Raw genomic sequence first — 14326 nt, 5'->3', positions numbered from 1 at the left:
GCTAACAACTATAGAATAGGAATTTGACAGTAACACAATAACAGTGGGGGACTTTAACACCTCACTTACACCAATGGACAGATCATCCAGACAGAAAATTAATAAGGAAACAAAAGCTTTAAATGACACAATAGACCAGATAGATTTAATTGATATTTATAAGACATTCCATCCAAAATAGCAGATTGCACTTTCTTCTCAAGTGAACACGGAACATTCTCCAGGTTAGATCACACCTTGGGTCACAAATCAAGGCTTAGTAAATTTAGGAATATTGAAATCATATCAAGCATCATTTCTGACCACAATGCTATGAGATGAGAAATCAGTTACAAGGAAAAAAACGGAAAAAACACAAACACATGGAGGCTAAACAATACGTTACTACATAACCAAGATATCGCTGAAGAAATCAAAGAGGAAATAAAAAACTACCTAGAGACAATTACAACAAAACATGACAACCCAAAAAATGGGATGCAGCAAAATCAGTTCTAAGAGGGAAGTTTATAGCAATACAAGCCTACCTCAAGAGACAAGAAAAATCTCATATAAACTATTTAACCTTACACATAAAGGAACTAGAAAAAGAAGAACAAACAAAACCCAAAGTTCGGAGAAGGAAAGAAATCATAAAGATCACGGCAGAAATAAATGAAATAGAAACAAAGAAAACAATAGCAAAGATCAATAAAACTAAAAGCTGTTTTTTTGAGAAGATAAACAAAATTGATAAAATGGAAAAGGACCTACAAAACCAAAGCCATAACAATTAAGAAAATGGTAATAGGAACATACATATCGATAATTACCTTAAACATGAATGGATTAAATTTATCAGCCAGACTCATCAAGAAAAAAAGGGAAAAGACTCAAATCAATCGAATTAGAAATAGAAAAAGGAGAAGTTACAAGAGACACCGCAGAAATACAAAGCATCATAAGAGACTACTACAGTAACTCTATGCCAATAAAATGGACAACCTGGAAGAAATGGACAGATTGTTAGAATGGTTTAACTTTCCAAGTCTGAATCAGGAAGAAATATAAAATATGAACAGATGATCACAAGCACTGAAATTGAACCTGTGAATAAAAATCTTCCAACAAACAAAAGTCCAGGACCAGATGGCTTCACAGGTGAACTCTATCAAATATTTAGAGAAGAGCTAACACCCATCCTTCTCAAACTCTTCCAAAATTTGCAGAGGAAAGAACACTGCCAAACTCATTCTATGAGGCCACCATCACCCTTATACCAAAACCAGACAAAGATACCACAAAAAAAGAAAATTACAGACCAATATCACTGATGAATAAAGATGCAAAAATCCTCAACCAAATACTAGCAAACAGAATCCAACAACACATTAAAAGGATCATACACCAAGATCAAGTGGGAATTTTTACAGGGATGCAAGGATTTTTTAATATATGCAAATCAATCAATATGGTACACCATATTAACAAACTGAAGAATAAAAACCATATGATCATCTCAATAAATGCAGAAAAAGCTTTGGACAAAATTCAACACCCATTTATGATAAAAACTCTCCTGAAAGTGGGCATAGAGAGAACCTACCTCAACATAATAAAGGCCATGTACGACAAACCCACAGCAAACATCATTCTCAATGGTGAAAAACTGAAAGCATTTCCTCTAAGTTCAGGAACAAGGCAAAGATGTCCACTCTCACCGCTATTATTTTACATAGTTTTGGAAGTCCTCTCCATGGCAATCAGAGAAGAAAAAGAAATAAAAGGAATACAAATTGGAAAAGAAGAAGTGAAGCTGTCACTGTTTGCAGATGATATGATACTATACATAGAGAATCCTAAAGATGCCACCAGAAAACTACTAGAGCTAATCAATGAATTTGGTACAGTTGCAGGGTACTTAATTAATGCACAGAAATCTCTTGCATTCCTATACACTAAAAACGAAATATCAGAAAGAGAAATTAAGGAAACAATCCCATTCACCATTGCAACAAAAAGGATAAAAACCTAGGAATAAACCTACATAATGAGGTAAAAACCTGTACTCAGAAAACTATAAGACACTGATGAAAGAAATCAAAGGTGACACAGATGGAAAGATATGTTCTTGGATTGGAAGAATCAATATTGTGAAAATGACTATGCTACCCAAAGCAATCTACAGATTCAATGCAATCCCTATCAAATTACCAGTGGCATTTTTTACAGAACTAGAACAAAAAATCTTAAAATTTATATGAAGACAGAAAACACCCTGAAGAGCCAAAGCAGTCTTGAGGGGAAAAAAGCAGAGCTTGGAACCAGATTCCCTGACTTAATACTATACTACAAAGCTATAGTAATGTAGACAATATGGTACTGGCACAAAAACAGAAATATAGATCAATGGAACAGGATAGAAAGCTGAGAGATAAACACACGCACCTTTGGTCAACTAATCTATGACAAAGGAGGCAAGGATATACAGTGGAGAAAAGACAGTCTCTTCAATAAGTGGTGCTGGGAAAACTGGACAGCTACATGTAAAGGAATGAAATTAGAACACTCCTTAATACCATACACCAAAATAAACTCAAAATGGATTAGAGACCTAAATGTAAGACTGGACACTATAAAACTCTTAGAGGAAAATGTAGGAAGAACACTCTTTAACATAAATCACAGCAAGGTCTTTTTTGATCCACCTCCTAGAGTAATGGAAATTAAAACAAAAATAAACGAATGGGACCTAGTGAAACTGAAAAGCTTTTGCAAAGCAAAGGAAACTACAAACAAGATGAAAAGACAACCCTCAGAATGTGAGAAAATATTTGCAAATGAATCAAAGGAGCAAGGATTAATCTCCAAAATATATAAACAGCACATGCAGCTCAATATTAAAAAAACAAAGAGCCCAATCAAAAAATGGGCAGAAGACCTAAATAGACATGTCTCCAAAGAAGACATACAATGGCCAAGAAGCACATGAAAAGATGCTCAACATCACTAATTATTAGAGAAATGCAAATCACAACTACAATGAGGAATCACCTCACACCAGTTAGAATGGGCATCATCAGAAAATCTACAGACAATAAATTCTGGAGAGGGTGTGGAGAAAAGGGAACCCTCTTGCACTGTTGGTGAGAATGTAAATTGATATAGCCACTATGGAGAATAGTATGGAGGTTCCTTAAAAAACTAAAAATAGAATTGCCATATGACCCAGCAATCCCACTACTTGGCATATACCCTGAGAAAACCATAATTCAACAAGACACATGCACCCCAATGTTCATTGCAGCACTATTTACAATACCCAGGTCATGGAAGCAACCTAAATGCCCATCGACAGACTAATGGATAAAGAAGATGTGGTACATATAAACAATTGAATATTACTCAGCCATAAAAGGAACAAAATTGGGTCATTTGTAGAGACGTGGATGGATCTAGAAACTGTCATACAGAGTGAAGTAAGTCAGAAAGAGAAAAATAAATATCATATATTAACGCGTATATGTGGAACCTAGAAAAATGGTACAGATGAACTTGTTTGCAGGGCAGAAATTGAGACACAGATGTAGAGAACAAACGTATGGGCACCAAGGGGGGAAAGCGGTGGTGGTGGGGGGGGTGGTGTGATGAATTGGGCGATTGGGATTGACATGTATACACTGATTTGTATAAAATTGATGACTAATAAGAAACTGCTGTATAATAAATAAAATAAAATTCAATAATTCACACAATAAAATGTAGATCTTATCCTTTCACGTACCCTCTTAAACATTTTGAAATATTCTGATGGCATGTAAAATAAAATCCAGTTTCTTTATCATTTAAAAAAAAAAAAAATGTGGCAATATGCACATGGAGAATTGCTAACCCAGGAAGCTCACCTGAACTTGAGGTTCACAGTTTTACTGGTGCTTCATCATAAAGGCATGGTTGATTGTATTATTGGCCAAGTGGTGAAACTCAATCTTCAGGCTCCTCTCCTTCCTGGAGATCAGGATGATATCACTTGTTTCAAAGTCCCAACCCTTTAATCACATGGTTAGCCTTTCTCGTGAGGATACTTCTTTCCCTAAAATTATCAGTGTGACAGCCTTACCCTGAGTCGTGGCATTAGCAAAAGCCATCATGTGCACAACATGTCACCTTGTTAGCATAAAGTATCAGGTACACTGAAAAATTCCAAAGACTTAGGGGTTATCTCACAAGGAAATGTGGACAAAGGCCAATAAATTCATTATTATACAGTCCCTCACCACTGCCTCTTCACACACACACACACACACACACACACACACACACACAATATACACTCCTCATTTCCTATCATCCCCACTCTCCACTTTATTATTATTTTGAGCAGCTATTACTGTTTAACATACTATATATTTTCCCTTATTTTCATCTTTATCATCTATCTTTCTCATAGAATGAAAACTGTAAGAGGCAGGGATTTCTGTCTTTTTTGTTTTTGTTGAATCTTCAGTGATTCAAACAAGGCTGGCATAATGAAACAGGAGGGAAGGGGGCAGGGCACAACTTTAAAAGAATGACATAGCCCGAGGATACAACATAAACTGATTAGAACCAAATAGGTCCAAGATGGCGGACAAGTCGACTTCCACTAGACCTTGAGCCTCAGTATACTCATTGTAACACAGCAACATTGTAACATATCAGCATGACACACCCACAGGCGCCATGACAGTTCCAAGGGTGACCATAAAGTTCAAAAAGTGGGTGGTGGCCCAATTCCTGGAAATTCTTACACCTTCCCCAAAATAGCTGGAATACTCCTCCCACTCATTAGCCTATGAAATTACCCACCCCTATAAAAGCTGACAACCCCATACCCTGGTGCCGCTTTCACCTTCTGAGATTGCCCACACTCCATCTGTGGATTGTATTTCTCTCTAAATAAATCCACTTCTTACCTATCACTTTGTCTCTCACTGAATTCTTTCTGTGATGAGACATCAAGAACCTGAGCTTCATTAAGTCCTGCGACCAGGTGTGTGATCTCAGTTAAAAGAACGTGGGTTCAATTCCCAATCTGAGTTGCACAGTTTCAATACTATACTCTCAGTTAATATTTGTTTAATGAAAGGATGGATTTAATCTCTAAATTCAGATTCTCTTATAACCCCTCTATTCTTTAAATTAAAATACTGTTTGCGGACACATAGTTTTTGAAGGCAAAAGCCCACTGTGTCCCCCTTTGCCTGGCAAAGTAATAAAATTATCCTTTTCTACCTCACCCCCCCCCCAAAAAAATACAGTTTTATTTAAGCATGACATGACATAGAATATAAATCCAGGAATATTTGCATATTTAAGAAATTATCCAATATATACTGTATGTCTTTAGCACACTTATGATTGTGGAATATTTCAGGTGGCTTTTCAATTTACAACTGCTAATCGTGGCTTCATTTTACTAGATTGTAAAGCACTGTAAAATATATTCACTTTAAAATCACTGTATATCTTAGATAGAAATAACTGTCTCTGGCTCCCTGCTGGTTGTTTGGCCTGGGGCAACCCGGCACTGGAGCCTACCCAGGCTCTTTGGTTGGGCTGACGGCGGACTCTGGGGGGGCTCACACCAGGGAGTGCTTCCCAGAGCTTCTGCTGCCAGTGTCCTTGTCCTCATGGTGGGACACAGCCACCCCCCGCCTCTGCAGGAGACCCTCCAACACTAGCAGGACTCTGCTAAGGCAGATAAATGGGCACTGAGGTGTCCGGCAGAGGCCCCCAGGCTGTGTGGAAGGGGGCATGGGCCTGATGCTCCCCTCTGAAACCTGTTCAAGTGATCACAGAACAGAGGCTCTGAAGGGGACTCCTAACGGCTACTGCAATCACAAGGCACCTCCCTGTCACCCCTGAGCCCCCCCCAGGACACAGGGTCATCCTGTGTGTGGGTTCCCACTCAAGATCTAAGTTTCCGACAGATGGTGACACTGAAACAGAAGAGATTTGCTTTGGTTAAACGTGACTTGAGCTGCAAGGAAAAACCCATGATCCATAAACTCAGTGAATCACTGGGCCACCCTGCCCTGAAGCTGGGGATCAAGAATCTTACTAAAGTTAGATGTAGTCACACATCCTAAAAACTAGTTGCAGAGATTGATAACTGAAACAATACAGAAAGGAATACAGTAAGGACACCCAGAATTCCTGAAGCCACCCGAGGACCCCGGACACACTGAGAATGACCAAGTGGGAAGAGGGGAAGGCCTGGATCCTGGGTAACAAATGCTTCTAAGTCACTGACACAACCAAACCAGGAATTGTCCTCCTTTTGTCTTTATAGTGTCAGGAAAAAAAAGTCTTGATTTTTAAGCTACTCTTTGTTGAGGTTTTTGTTTTCAGAAGCCCAAGCAACCAAATGCTACAGTTCTCACGACCCTGCTCCTTACCAGACAGCCCAGGATGCCTGTTTAAAGGAAATCAGGGAAGAAAAGAGGATTAAGTGGAATTTACTGACATCTCTGGACTAAAGGAGCCTCCAAAATAACAGGACAAGTGAATACATAGTTAAAATAGCTGAAAATGCCCACCCAGAAGAGGTGGTTCACCTGCTCCCACGGAACACACACAGCGCCAGGCCCCGTCTCAGGGTCCAGATGAGGAAACCGAGGCACACGAAATGAAGTTCCTTATCTGACGTCACAGCAGAGCTTGCCTGCACTGCCTAAGTGTCAGGCTACGTTACCAGGATACACTAGCGTAAGGACACAGTGTTTGCTTCCCCAGGACTTCCTAGAAATTACGCAGGACAGGAGATGTCACCTCATGGAATGGGAAACGAGAGCCGGGCAGGCTTCCCAGAGGCGGCATGTGATTTGGAGCTGGGAGACAGACACAGGTGTCTAACAGAGGAGATCAAAACCACTTTCATCATTCATAAAGCCGACTGGACACTTGGGCCTTAGACCTGCAGTGCGGCAATCGGCCCCAGGGAAACCCCTAGCTCTGGAGGACATATCTCAAAGTAGAAGAAGGTAGACCCAAAGGCAACTATTTGGAAACACAAAATATAGTTAGAAGTTTCACCTTCTAAAAATGTCAGTGCTGGGCTTCCCTGGTGGCCAGTGGTTAAGAATCCGCCTGTCGGGGCTTCCCTGGTGGTGCAGTGGTTGAGAATCTGCCTGCCAATGCAGGGGACACGGGTTCGAGCCCTGGTCTGGGAAGATCCCACATGCCGCGGAGCAACTGGGCCCGTGAGCCACAACTACTGAGCCTGCACATCTGGAGCCTGTGCTCCGCAACAAGAGAGGCAGCGATAGTGAGAGGCCCATGCACCACGATGAAGAGTGGCCCCTGCTCGCCGCAACTAGAGAAAGCCCTCGCACAGAAACGAAGACCCAACACAGCCAAAAATAAATAAAAAAAAAAAAAAAAAAAAAGAATCCGCCTGTCAATGCAGGGGACACGGGTTCAAGCCCTGGTCCGGCAAGATCCCACATGCCACGGAGCAACTAAGCCCATGCACCACAACTACTAGAGCCTGTGCTCTAGAACCCGTGAGCCACAACTACTGAGCCCACGTGCCACAACTACTGAAGCTTGCCAGCCTAGAGCCCATGCTCCGCAACAAGAAAAGCTGCCGCAATGAGAAGCCCATGCACCGCAACAAAGAGTAGTCCCCAGTCGCCGTAACTAGAGAAAGCCCATGCGCGGCAACAAAGACCCAATGCAGCCAAAAAAAAAAAAAAAAAAAAATGTCAGTGCCTAAACTTGACCACATTAGAGGGACTGAATAGATGACAGGGAAACTGAGCTGCCTGTGCCGGAAAGAAAGAACAAATGATGTCTGTGGTCCTGGGAAATTTTTAAAAAGCTAAAGAAACAAATGGAACACACCTTTAACAATTCTGATATTTGCTTAAATCCCATAAAAATAAAGACAAGTTCTTCAAATGAGAAAAAAAAAAAAAAAAAGAAATAACTGTCCCTGAATTCTTAAAGGGAATCTTAATTCCTGTGTTAGGATTAGGTAGGCAATATTGGAATTTGTAATTCAAAGAAAACTTGATGCATGAAGTTGAGTGCATCCTACTTCTTCATGCCAGGCATCCTGAGTAAATTAATGTCTTTTTAAAGAATTCCTTCATAAAATGAATTATCAAATCTGTGCTCAAATACCAATGACAAGCAGGTCATTTCCTGTAATACAGTTTGAAAGGTACTCTGCTTTTTTAGTTAAATAAGCCATGTCTTAAAATTTTTCTATCCTACATCAGAGGAAAAGTGAAATGGGTGACTGTTAAACCACTTCTGTATACCACAAATTGGGAAAAGAACCTGGTAACAAAAAGAGAAGAGATTTCTTTATCTCATGGAAAGTGTTAAGTATTATCACTTTGAGGTCTTTATTTTGTAACCAGAATAGAAAATATTTTTGAAAAATAATAAAGTCAAGATGTTTAAATTTATCTTATAATTTTGGAATTAAAATTATATAGTGTTTCAGAATTCTGTATCTGGGAATTATACTGTACTTCACAAAGTGTTTAATTGATACAAATAGGAAGAGAATTATGTCTCTGGTTAAGTTTTAGCGTCTTTGGAGGTTTCTTCAATTATAGAGTAAAATGCTTCATCACTTCAAGAGCTATTTCAATCACTTTTTGAAAACTATATCTGCATCCATAGGCAAAGGAATTTTATTATCTCTGAATTACAATTTGGAATGTCATGAGTTATTTCATAGGACAAAGTTTGTTAAATGAACACTGGCAGTGCCATTAGTGTTTCGCTCTTGAACTCAAGTACAAGTCAGCTCTATTTAAGTCGCCATTTGCAGAAGCCAGAAATAAATGTGCAGTTAAAATGGTGCCATAAGTTAATTAGAATGGAATTAGAAGGAAAGTGGGCAATTTAGGAACATAAGAATTGCTGTACCGAATCAGACCAATGGTTCTCCTGGTTTAATATCCAGCCTCCAGCAGCTGTACTTGTTCGTTTCTAAAGCTTTAAAAGAAAAGAAAAAGACTACATAATTCACTTAGACAAGTGTGCCATCTGTGATCTGAAGAAATTTTCTTCCTGACCTCTTTCAAATAATACCCTAAAGCAAGAGGTTTCAATCCTGTTATGATATTGGCTTAGCTTGAATAGCTCTGGTTATTAATAATTCTTATTAAATCATCCAACTCCTACATAAAATCAACTAGTTCATCAAGAAGCTGTTTATCTCTACAGCCCCTGAATCATGGTTGAATATTTATGCATCTGTGATAAATTAGGAATTTATGGTACTTATTCAACACAAGTTCTTGTTGGCAAAATCTGCCTCTAGTTAACCAAGCTGGATGAATGCCTGCTTCGCTTTCCAAATTCTAGGGGTTCACAGGCTTTCGGCCAAAAAAAAAAAAAAAAGTGTATCTGCTATCACTACTCCCAACTTCCTATCCATTAATAATATACAGAAGGTATTTGAATAATGGAGAATTCTGTGTGCTAAACTTTTAGAAAAGTTCAACTGGAGTTTTTCTTATATGACTTTGCTTAAGTTAGACGAATCTAAGAGAAAGGAATGAGTTACTTATCCCTATCACTTTAGTCTCCCTTTTATGATACAAGTATATGTGACTAATTTCTAGGTTTTTTGATTATTCTAGATACCACCTCCAGGTCAATGTTTCTAAAATGTTATGTACACAATAAACCATCTAGCAAAGAATCCCTCAAGAATTGTAAATGCCTACAAGCTAAAGTCTAAACCATTTTCCTAAGCTGTCAGATCTTACTGCTATAACACTTATATCCTAAAGCTATAATTCTAATAGGATCTCCTCTATCTTAGAATCCAAGAAAACTAGTTTTTTCATTGCTATTTGAACTAAGATAACACTTATTATTTATACTATGTTAATTCTGTTCCCTTTCTCTAGCACTCCAAACTTCTCTTTCTGGTTCAGTTCCTTATTTTTTCTCCTTACTTCAGCTAAAATCGCATTCCTTTACGTAATTCCCTCTTCTGACTATTTTTGTCCCTTTGTTTATGCTTGATTTAGTCTACCATATATTGTTGGTTCTTTGTTTTCATGGATGTCCTTGATTGTAAATTCCCTGAGGGAAACCATATTTTCCATATTCATTTGTGTTTCTAGAGTCCAGGCAGGATCTGACTCATAATAATAGCATACAAATATATTAAAGAAAAATCTTTAGAATCACCAGTGACTATCTAGACAGAGTCACTTCCAGAATGTTTACTCTTTGAGTTTCTGTTTGTGTGACCCAGGCAATAATATATTATTGAGTCCTACAAGGTACCAAAGAACCAAAAATCATAAATTTCTGAAAAATAGAGCCAAGTGTTGCTGATTTAAAAATCACAAAGATATGGGAAACATCAGCACAAAAAGAGAATCTGAAGGTTCTAGACTCCTGATGTTAGAAAATGAAGGAATTCCAAGCACAAGTAATAGCTAGGCAAAGACAGGAGGTAAAATAGAGGAGGGAATCACTAAGGAACTGTCCCTAATTCCTGTTGGTTGGCCCATGAAGAGAATACCTGAAAATAAGTTTGGAAATGTGGGTGGCAGCATGTTCACTAACCTTTATTGAACTAACTCACAGGGGAATTATTGAAAGATTTTTAATCAGTGAACAGATCTATAAGAATGTAAGATCAACTTAAAAATGAGACTGAGGGCAGTTCCCTAGGGTAACGAGGTTATTACATACTAAGGAAATGTGTAATCAGTCCCAAATTTAAACACATGTTTAAGTGTGAAGAAAATATAAGCATTCTAGAATAGAATATATTTTTCTCCCTATATGTTAAGCAGAAATGTGTGTGATAAGTTCTTCTTTAAATTTTAATTTCTACAATTTTAACTAACATAGTGCTTCAAGGTGCTGAAAACATTCAACCCAGTTCATTTATGCTTGACATCATCAAACAAATCCACAATTTTTCTTTTTCCACAATTTTCCTGACTTTTTAAAAGCTCTTATTGGTTTTTGAGAACAATATATATAAATATATATATTTTTATCTATCATTAATTTCAGTAGAACTATAATGCCTCTCTTTAATTTTTTAGAAATCCAAATGGGACCCAAAACAATAGTACAAGATGGCCTGTCTTCAAAAGCAATGAACAAAAATATTTAACCTTGAATACAGAGTCACCAAGAGTATACACTAAACTACGTGCTCAACAATGCAGATTCTGGACACTATTTTTTCCCAAAGTCTTGGAAATGACAGGTGTGTGTTGTTTTTTGTTTTGTTTTGTTTTGTTTCAGTATTTGGTTAAATAATTGGTTACGGATTATGTAAAAGGGGGAAAAGGTAGACTATTCATGGCACAGTGATAATGTTCATCTGTGACTTTACAATTAATTGATTCCAATGTGTACATTATCTTAACAACCTTCTTCCATCAAGTTTAGATATGTTTTGAGGGCTTACTATATAAGCAGCACCTTAGCAGTTAAATAAAGAAAGCAAAACTAGGAATTTTTCCCTAGAGGAACATGAAACCTAGCAGTGGAACTAAAATAGGGCACTCTCGCTATTCAGCCAATTTTTGTGGAATTAACTAATGGATAAATGAAAAAATAAATATATAAAATAAACAATGTATAATTGTTTATTTTATATATTTATACTCAAATAGAGGCAAAACAAATTTAGTGATACAGATGGAGAGAACAAACATATGGACACCAAGAGGGGAAAGTGGTGGGGGTGTGTGGTGGTGGTGTTATGAATTGGGAGACTGGGATTGACATATATACACTAATATGTATAGAATAGATAACTCATAAGAAAAAAAAATTAGTGATAAATAGTAGAACCCTTGATTTCTAAGGGGGGAAAAATCTCTAAAATTTACATATTTAAAAACACAATCCAAATATTTCTAAATATTCTAAGCTTGGAGATATTTAAGACCACCTACATACATTAAATAATACAATAAAAAAGTAGTAAATTAGTTAACTATTCTTCAGGAAGTGATTACTTAAATTTGTATAAGGAAATACTGAGAAAATTGTTCAGATTATCCTACTATTTCAGAATTCATTGGTAAGAAGATATTTGGCTAAACTTGAATGACCAACATGAATGATCACATTTTCTGTGAGAAAAATGGCATACATATACAATTCACTGCCTGTTTTTTTTTTTTTTTTTTTTTTTTTTTTTAATGTCAGCTATTTATAACTGATGTGGCTCCTCAGGTCTATTTTCTATATTTTTCAAATAAAAGTAATTGACTTTCAATCACCAGACACATTGCTAACTAGTTCCTTTATACTTTACCATTCTGTTCATCAGAACATTCCGCAATTTTCAGGCTACGTACTAGATATCACAATACAGTAGATGTTTTTAGTTTCTTCTTTATAGCGGTTAGGGGTTAGTTTCAGGCAAATATGGACATCTCAGAGTTGTATTCGATTGTTTAATATGCCTTTTGATTCTCAGATTTTACTCACCAAAATTATAATTATGGACTCATCTGTTTGGGAAACATTACTGATAGACCAGTTCTCTGTGTATCACTAAATGCTCTGTGGCACAATATATATCAGAGATGGGCTTCTGCATCCCTTGACAGAGCTACAGTGCTGCCCTTGTGTCCTCTGGGTGTGAATAGCAATGAGGTAATGCATTTAATCTGCCAAGAGACCAGAAGAGGTATCATTTAACAAATCACAGACTACATATTCTCAATCATTACTTAAAATATTTGTAAATGAGAGGGTCATAATTTGAAGGGAAATAAGGTGGGGTAGGGGCAAATTTTAAATGACTAATTTATTATAAACCAAACTGAGTCATTCTGGTTCAAGCACATGCGGTCTACTGTGATGTATTTGTTGGTAAAATAAAATTTCAATATCAGCAATTTTTGAAAATGTACTTCAAAATCTCTATCTCTAAATACTCAACTACTGTAAAGCAGGTTGAATAAACAAACTCCTAAATTTTTGGCTAGGTGCTGCTCCATCCTACACAAGCCTGAACAACCTTCTAGTGTAAGCAACACTGAGCTGTATGGAATTACCATACCTTGCTCTGGGATACTTCCAGTGTGTCTTGAAAACATAATTTTATATTTTAGCACTATTTTCTCAGATAATTCCCCCAAAGGAGTTATATGAAATATATTTAATAAAATATAAAGTAAATGCATGATATAATTGTTATAACATCAACAATGTATTCATTAATAATAAAAATGTTTACATTTAAACAAACAGAACCAGTTTGAAATGCCATGTTTTTAGGTTTTATAATATACAAAATTTCAATTAAAATCTTTTCAGGTAGTGAGAGAAGTTGATAATAAATAATGAATAAAACATCGCTGTACAGTGTACTTGGAGAAAACGGCATCTGCAATCAAAATTATTTTTCAATGAAAGTAAACAGAGATTAAAATTTAGATTAATACAACTCATTCCATGTTTTACAGGAAATATTGATGAAGCAGAACGAGAATGGAAAGCAGGATTCCATCGGTGGAACAATTACATGATGGACTGGAAAAATCAATTTAATGATTACACTAGCAAGAAAGAAAGCTGTGCAGGTCTCTAATTAATAGATTTACCCTTTATAGAACATTCTTCTTCCTGTAAATCAAGGCAAAAATATCTCTTACACACCTGGTAAGAAAGCTATTATATAGCTGAAGCAAAAATGCCAGAAGGATAATATTGATTTCTCACATCTTTCACTTAGTATTGTACCTAGCATTTCAAAACCCAAATGGCTAGAACAAATTTAATTACATTTCACATTATAAAGTTTCACAATTAATTATATGCATATTAAAACAATTTGCAGCTTCAAACTCTCTCTTTCCTGAATAACTTTAAGATGGTTTTTTTTTTCCCTAAAAAGTATCTGTGTTCTTTTTCCAGTCTCAACTTTATTTTCATTACCACTCATAAAAGGTATCTTTTAAAAATGGATAAGGTCTTGAAACATTAGATACTATAATTTACAATATTACTTCCTTTAATTAATTTATGCATTTAATGTTAATATGATACATTAAAACAAACAGAAAATAATTGGCTGCTTTGTTTTTTTATATAAAGGCAAGAGAATTTATTTATTTAAGAGAATCTTAAAATAACAGACTTGGTCACTTGGAAACACCTTATGATAGAAACAAAATGTTACTACCAAGAGACAAAATGTAAAAGAATATAATTATTTATATTTTGTATTTTTAAAAATATGTATGCTTGGAGTCCTCAAATTATATTCCTCATTCTTTCAACTCTTTTTTTCCTCACCTCCCCACTCCCCAACTCTCCTCAAACATGCCCACATGTAAATTAC

General features: G+C 36.5%; 1 protein-coding gene across 2 annotated transcripts in view; it reads left to right on the top strand.

Annotated features, from left to right (window-relative positions):
• BCHE (butyrylcholinesterase) overlaps window positions 1-13988 on the top strand; it is a 76321-nt gene extending 62333 nt beyond the window's left edge. For both annotated transcript variants that reach the window (XM_059921975.1, XM_059921976.1), the window contains exons 3-4: window positions 11061-11227; window positions 13449-13988. In XM_059921975.1, coding sequence (XP_059777958.1) covers window positions 11061-11227; window positions 13449-13573 — 292 coding nt within the window. In that variant the 3' untranslated portion in view covers window positions 13574-13988. The remainder of the gene's footprint in view (window positions 1-11060; window positions 11228-13448) is intronic.
• Window positions 13989-14326: the final 338 nt, after the last annotated feature.

Source organism: Balaenoptera ricei, chromosome 4 (assembly GCF_028023285.1).
Source record: "Balaenoptera ricei isolate mBalRic1 chromosome 4, mBalRic1.hap2, whole genome shotgun sequence".
In the NCBI taxonomy this organism is placed as follows: Eukaryota; Metazoa; Chordata; class Mammalia; order Artiodactyla; family Balaenopteridae; genus Balaenoptera; species Balaenoptera ricei.
Note: the sequence above shows the minus strand (reverse complement) of the source record. Positions and strands in the feature narration are given on the sequence as shown.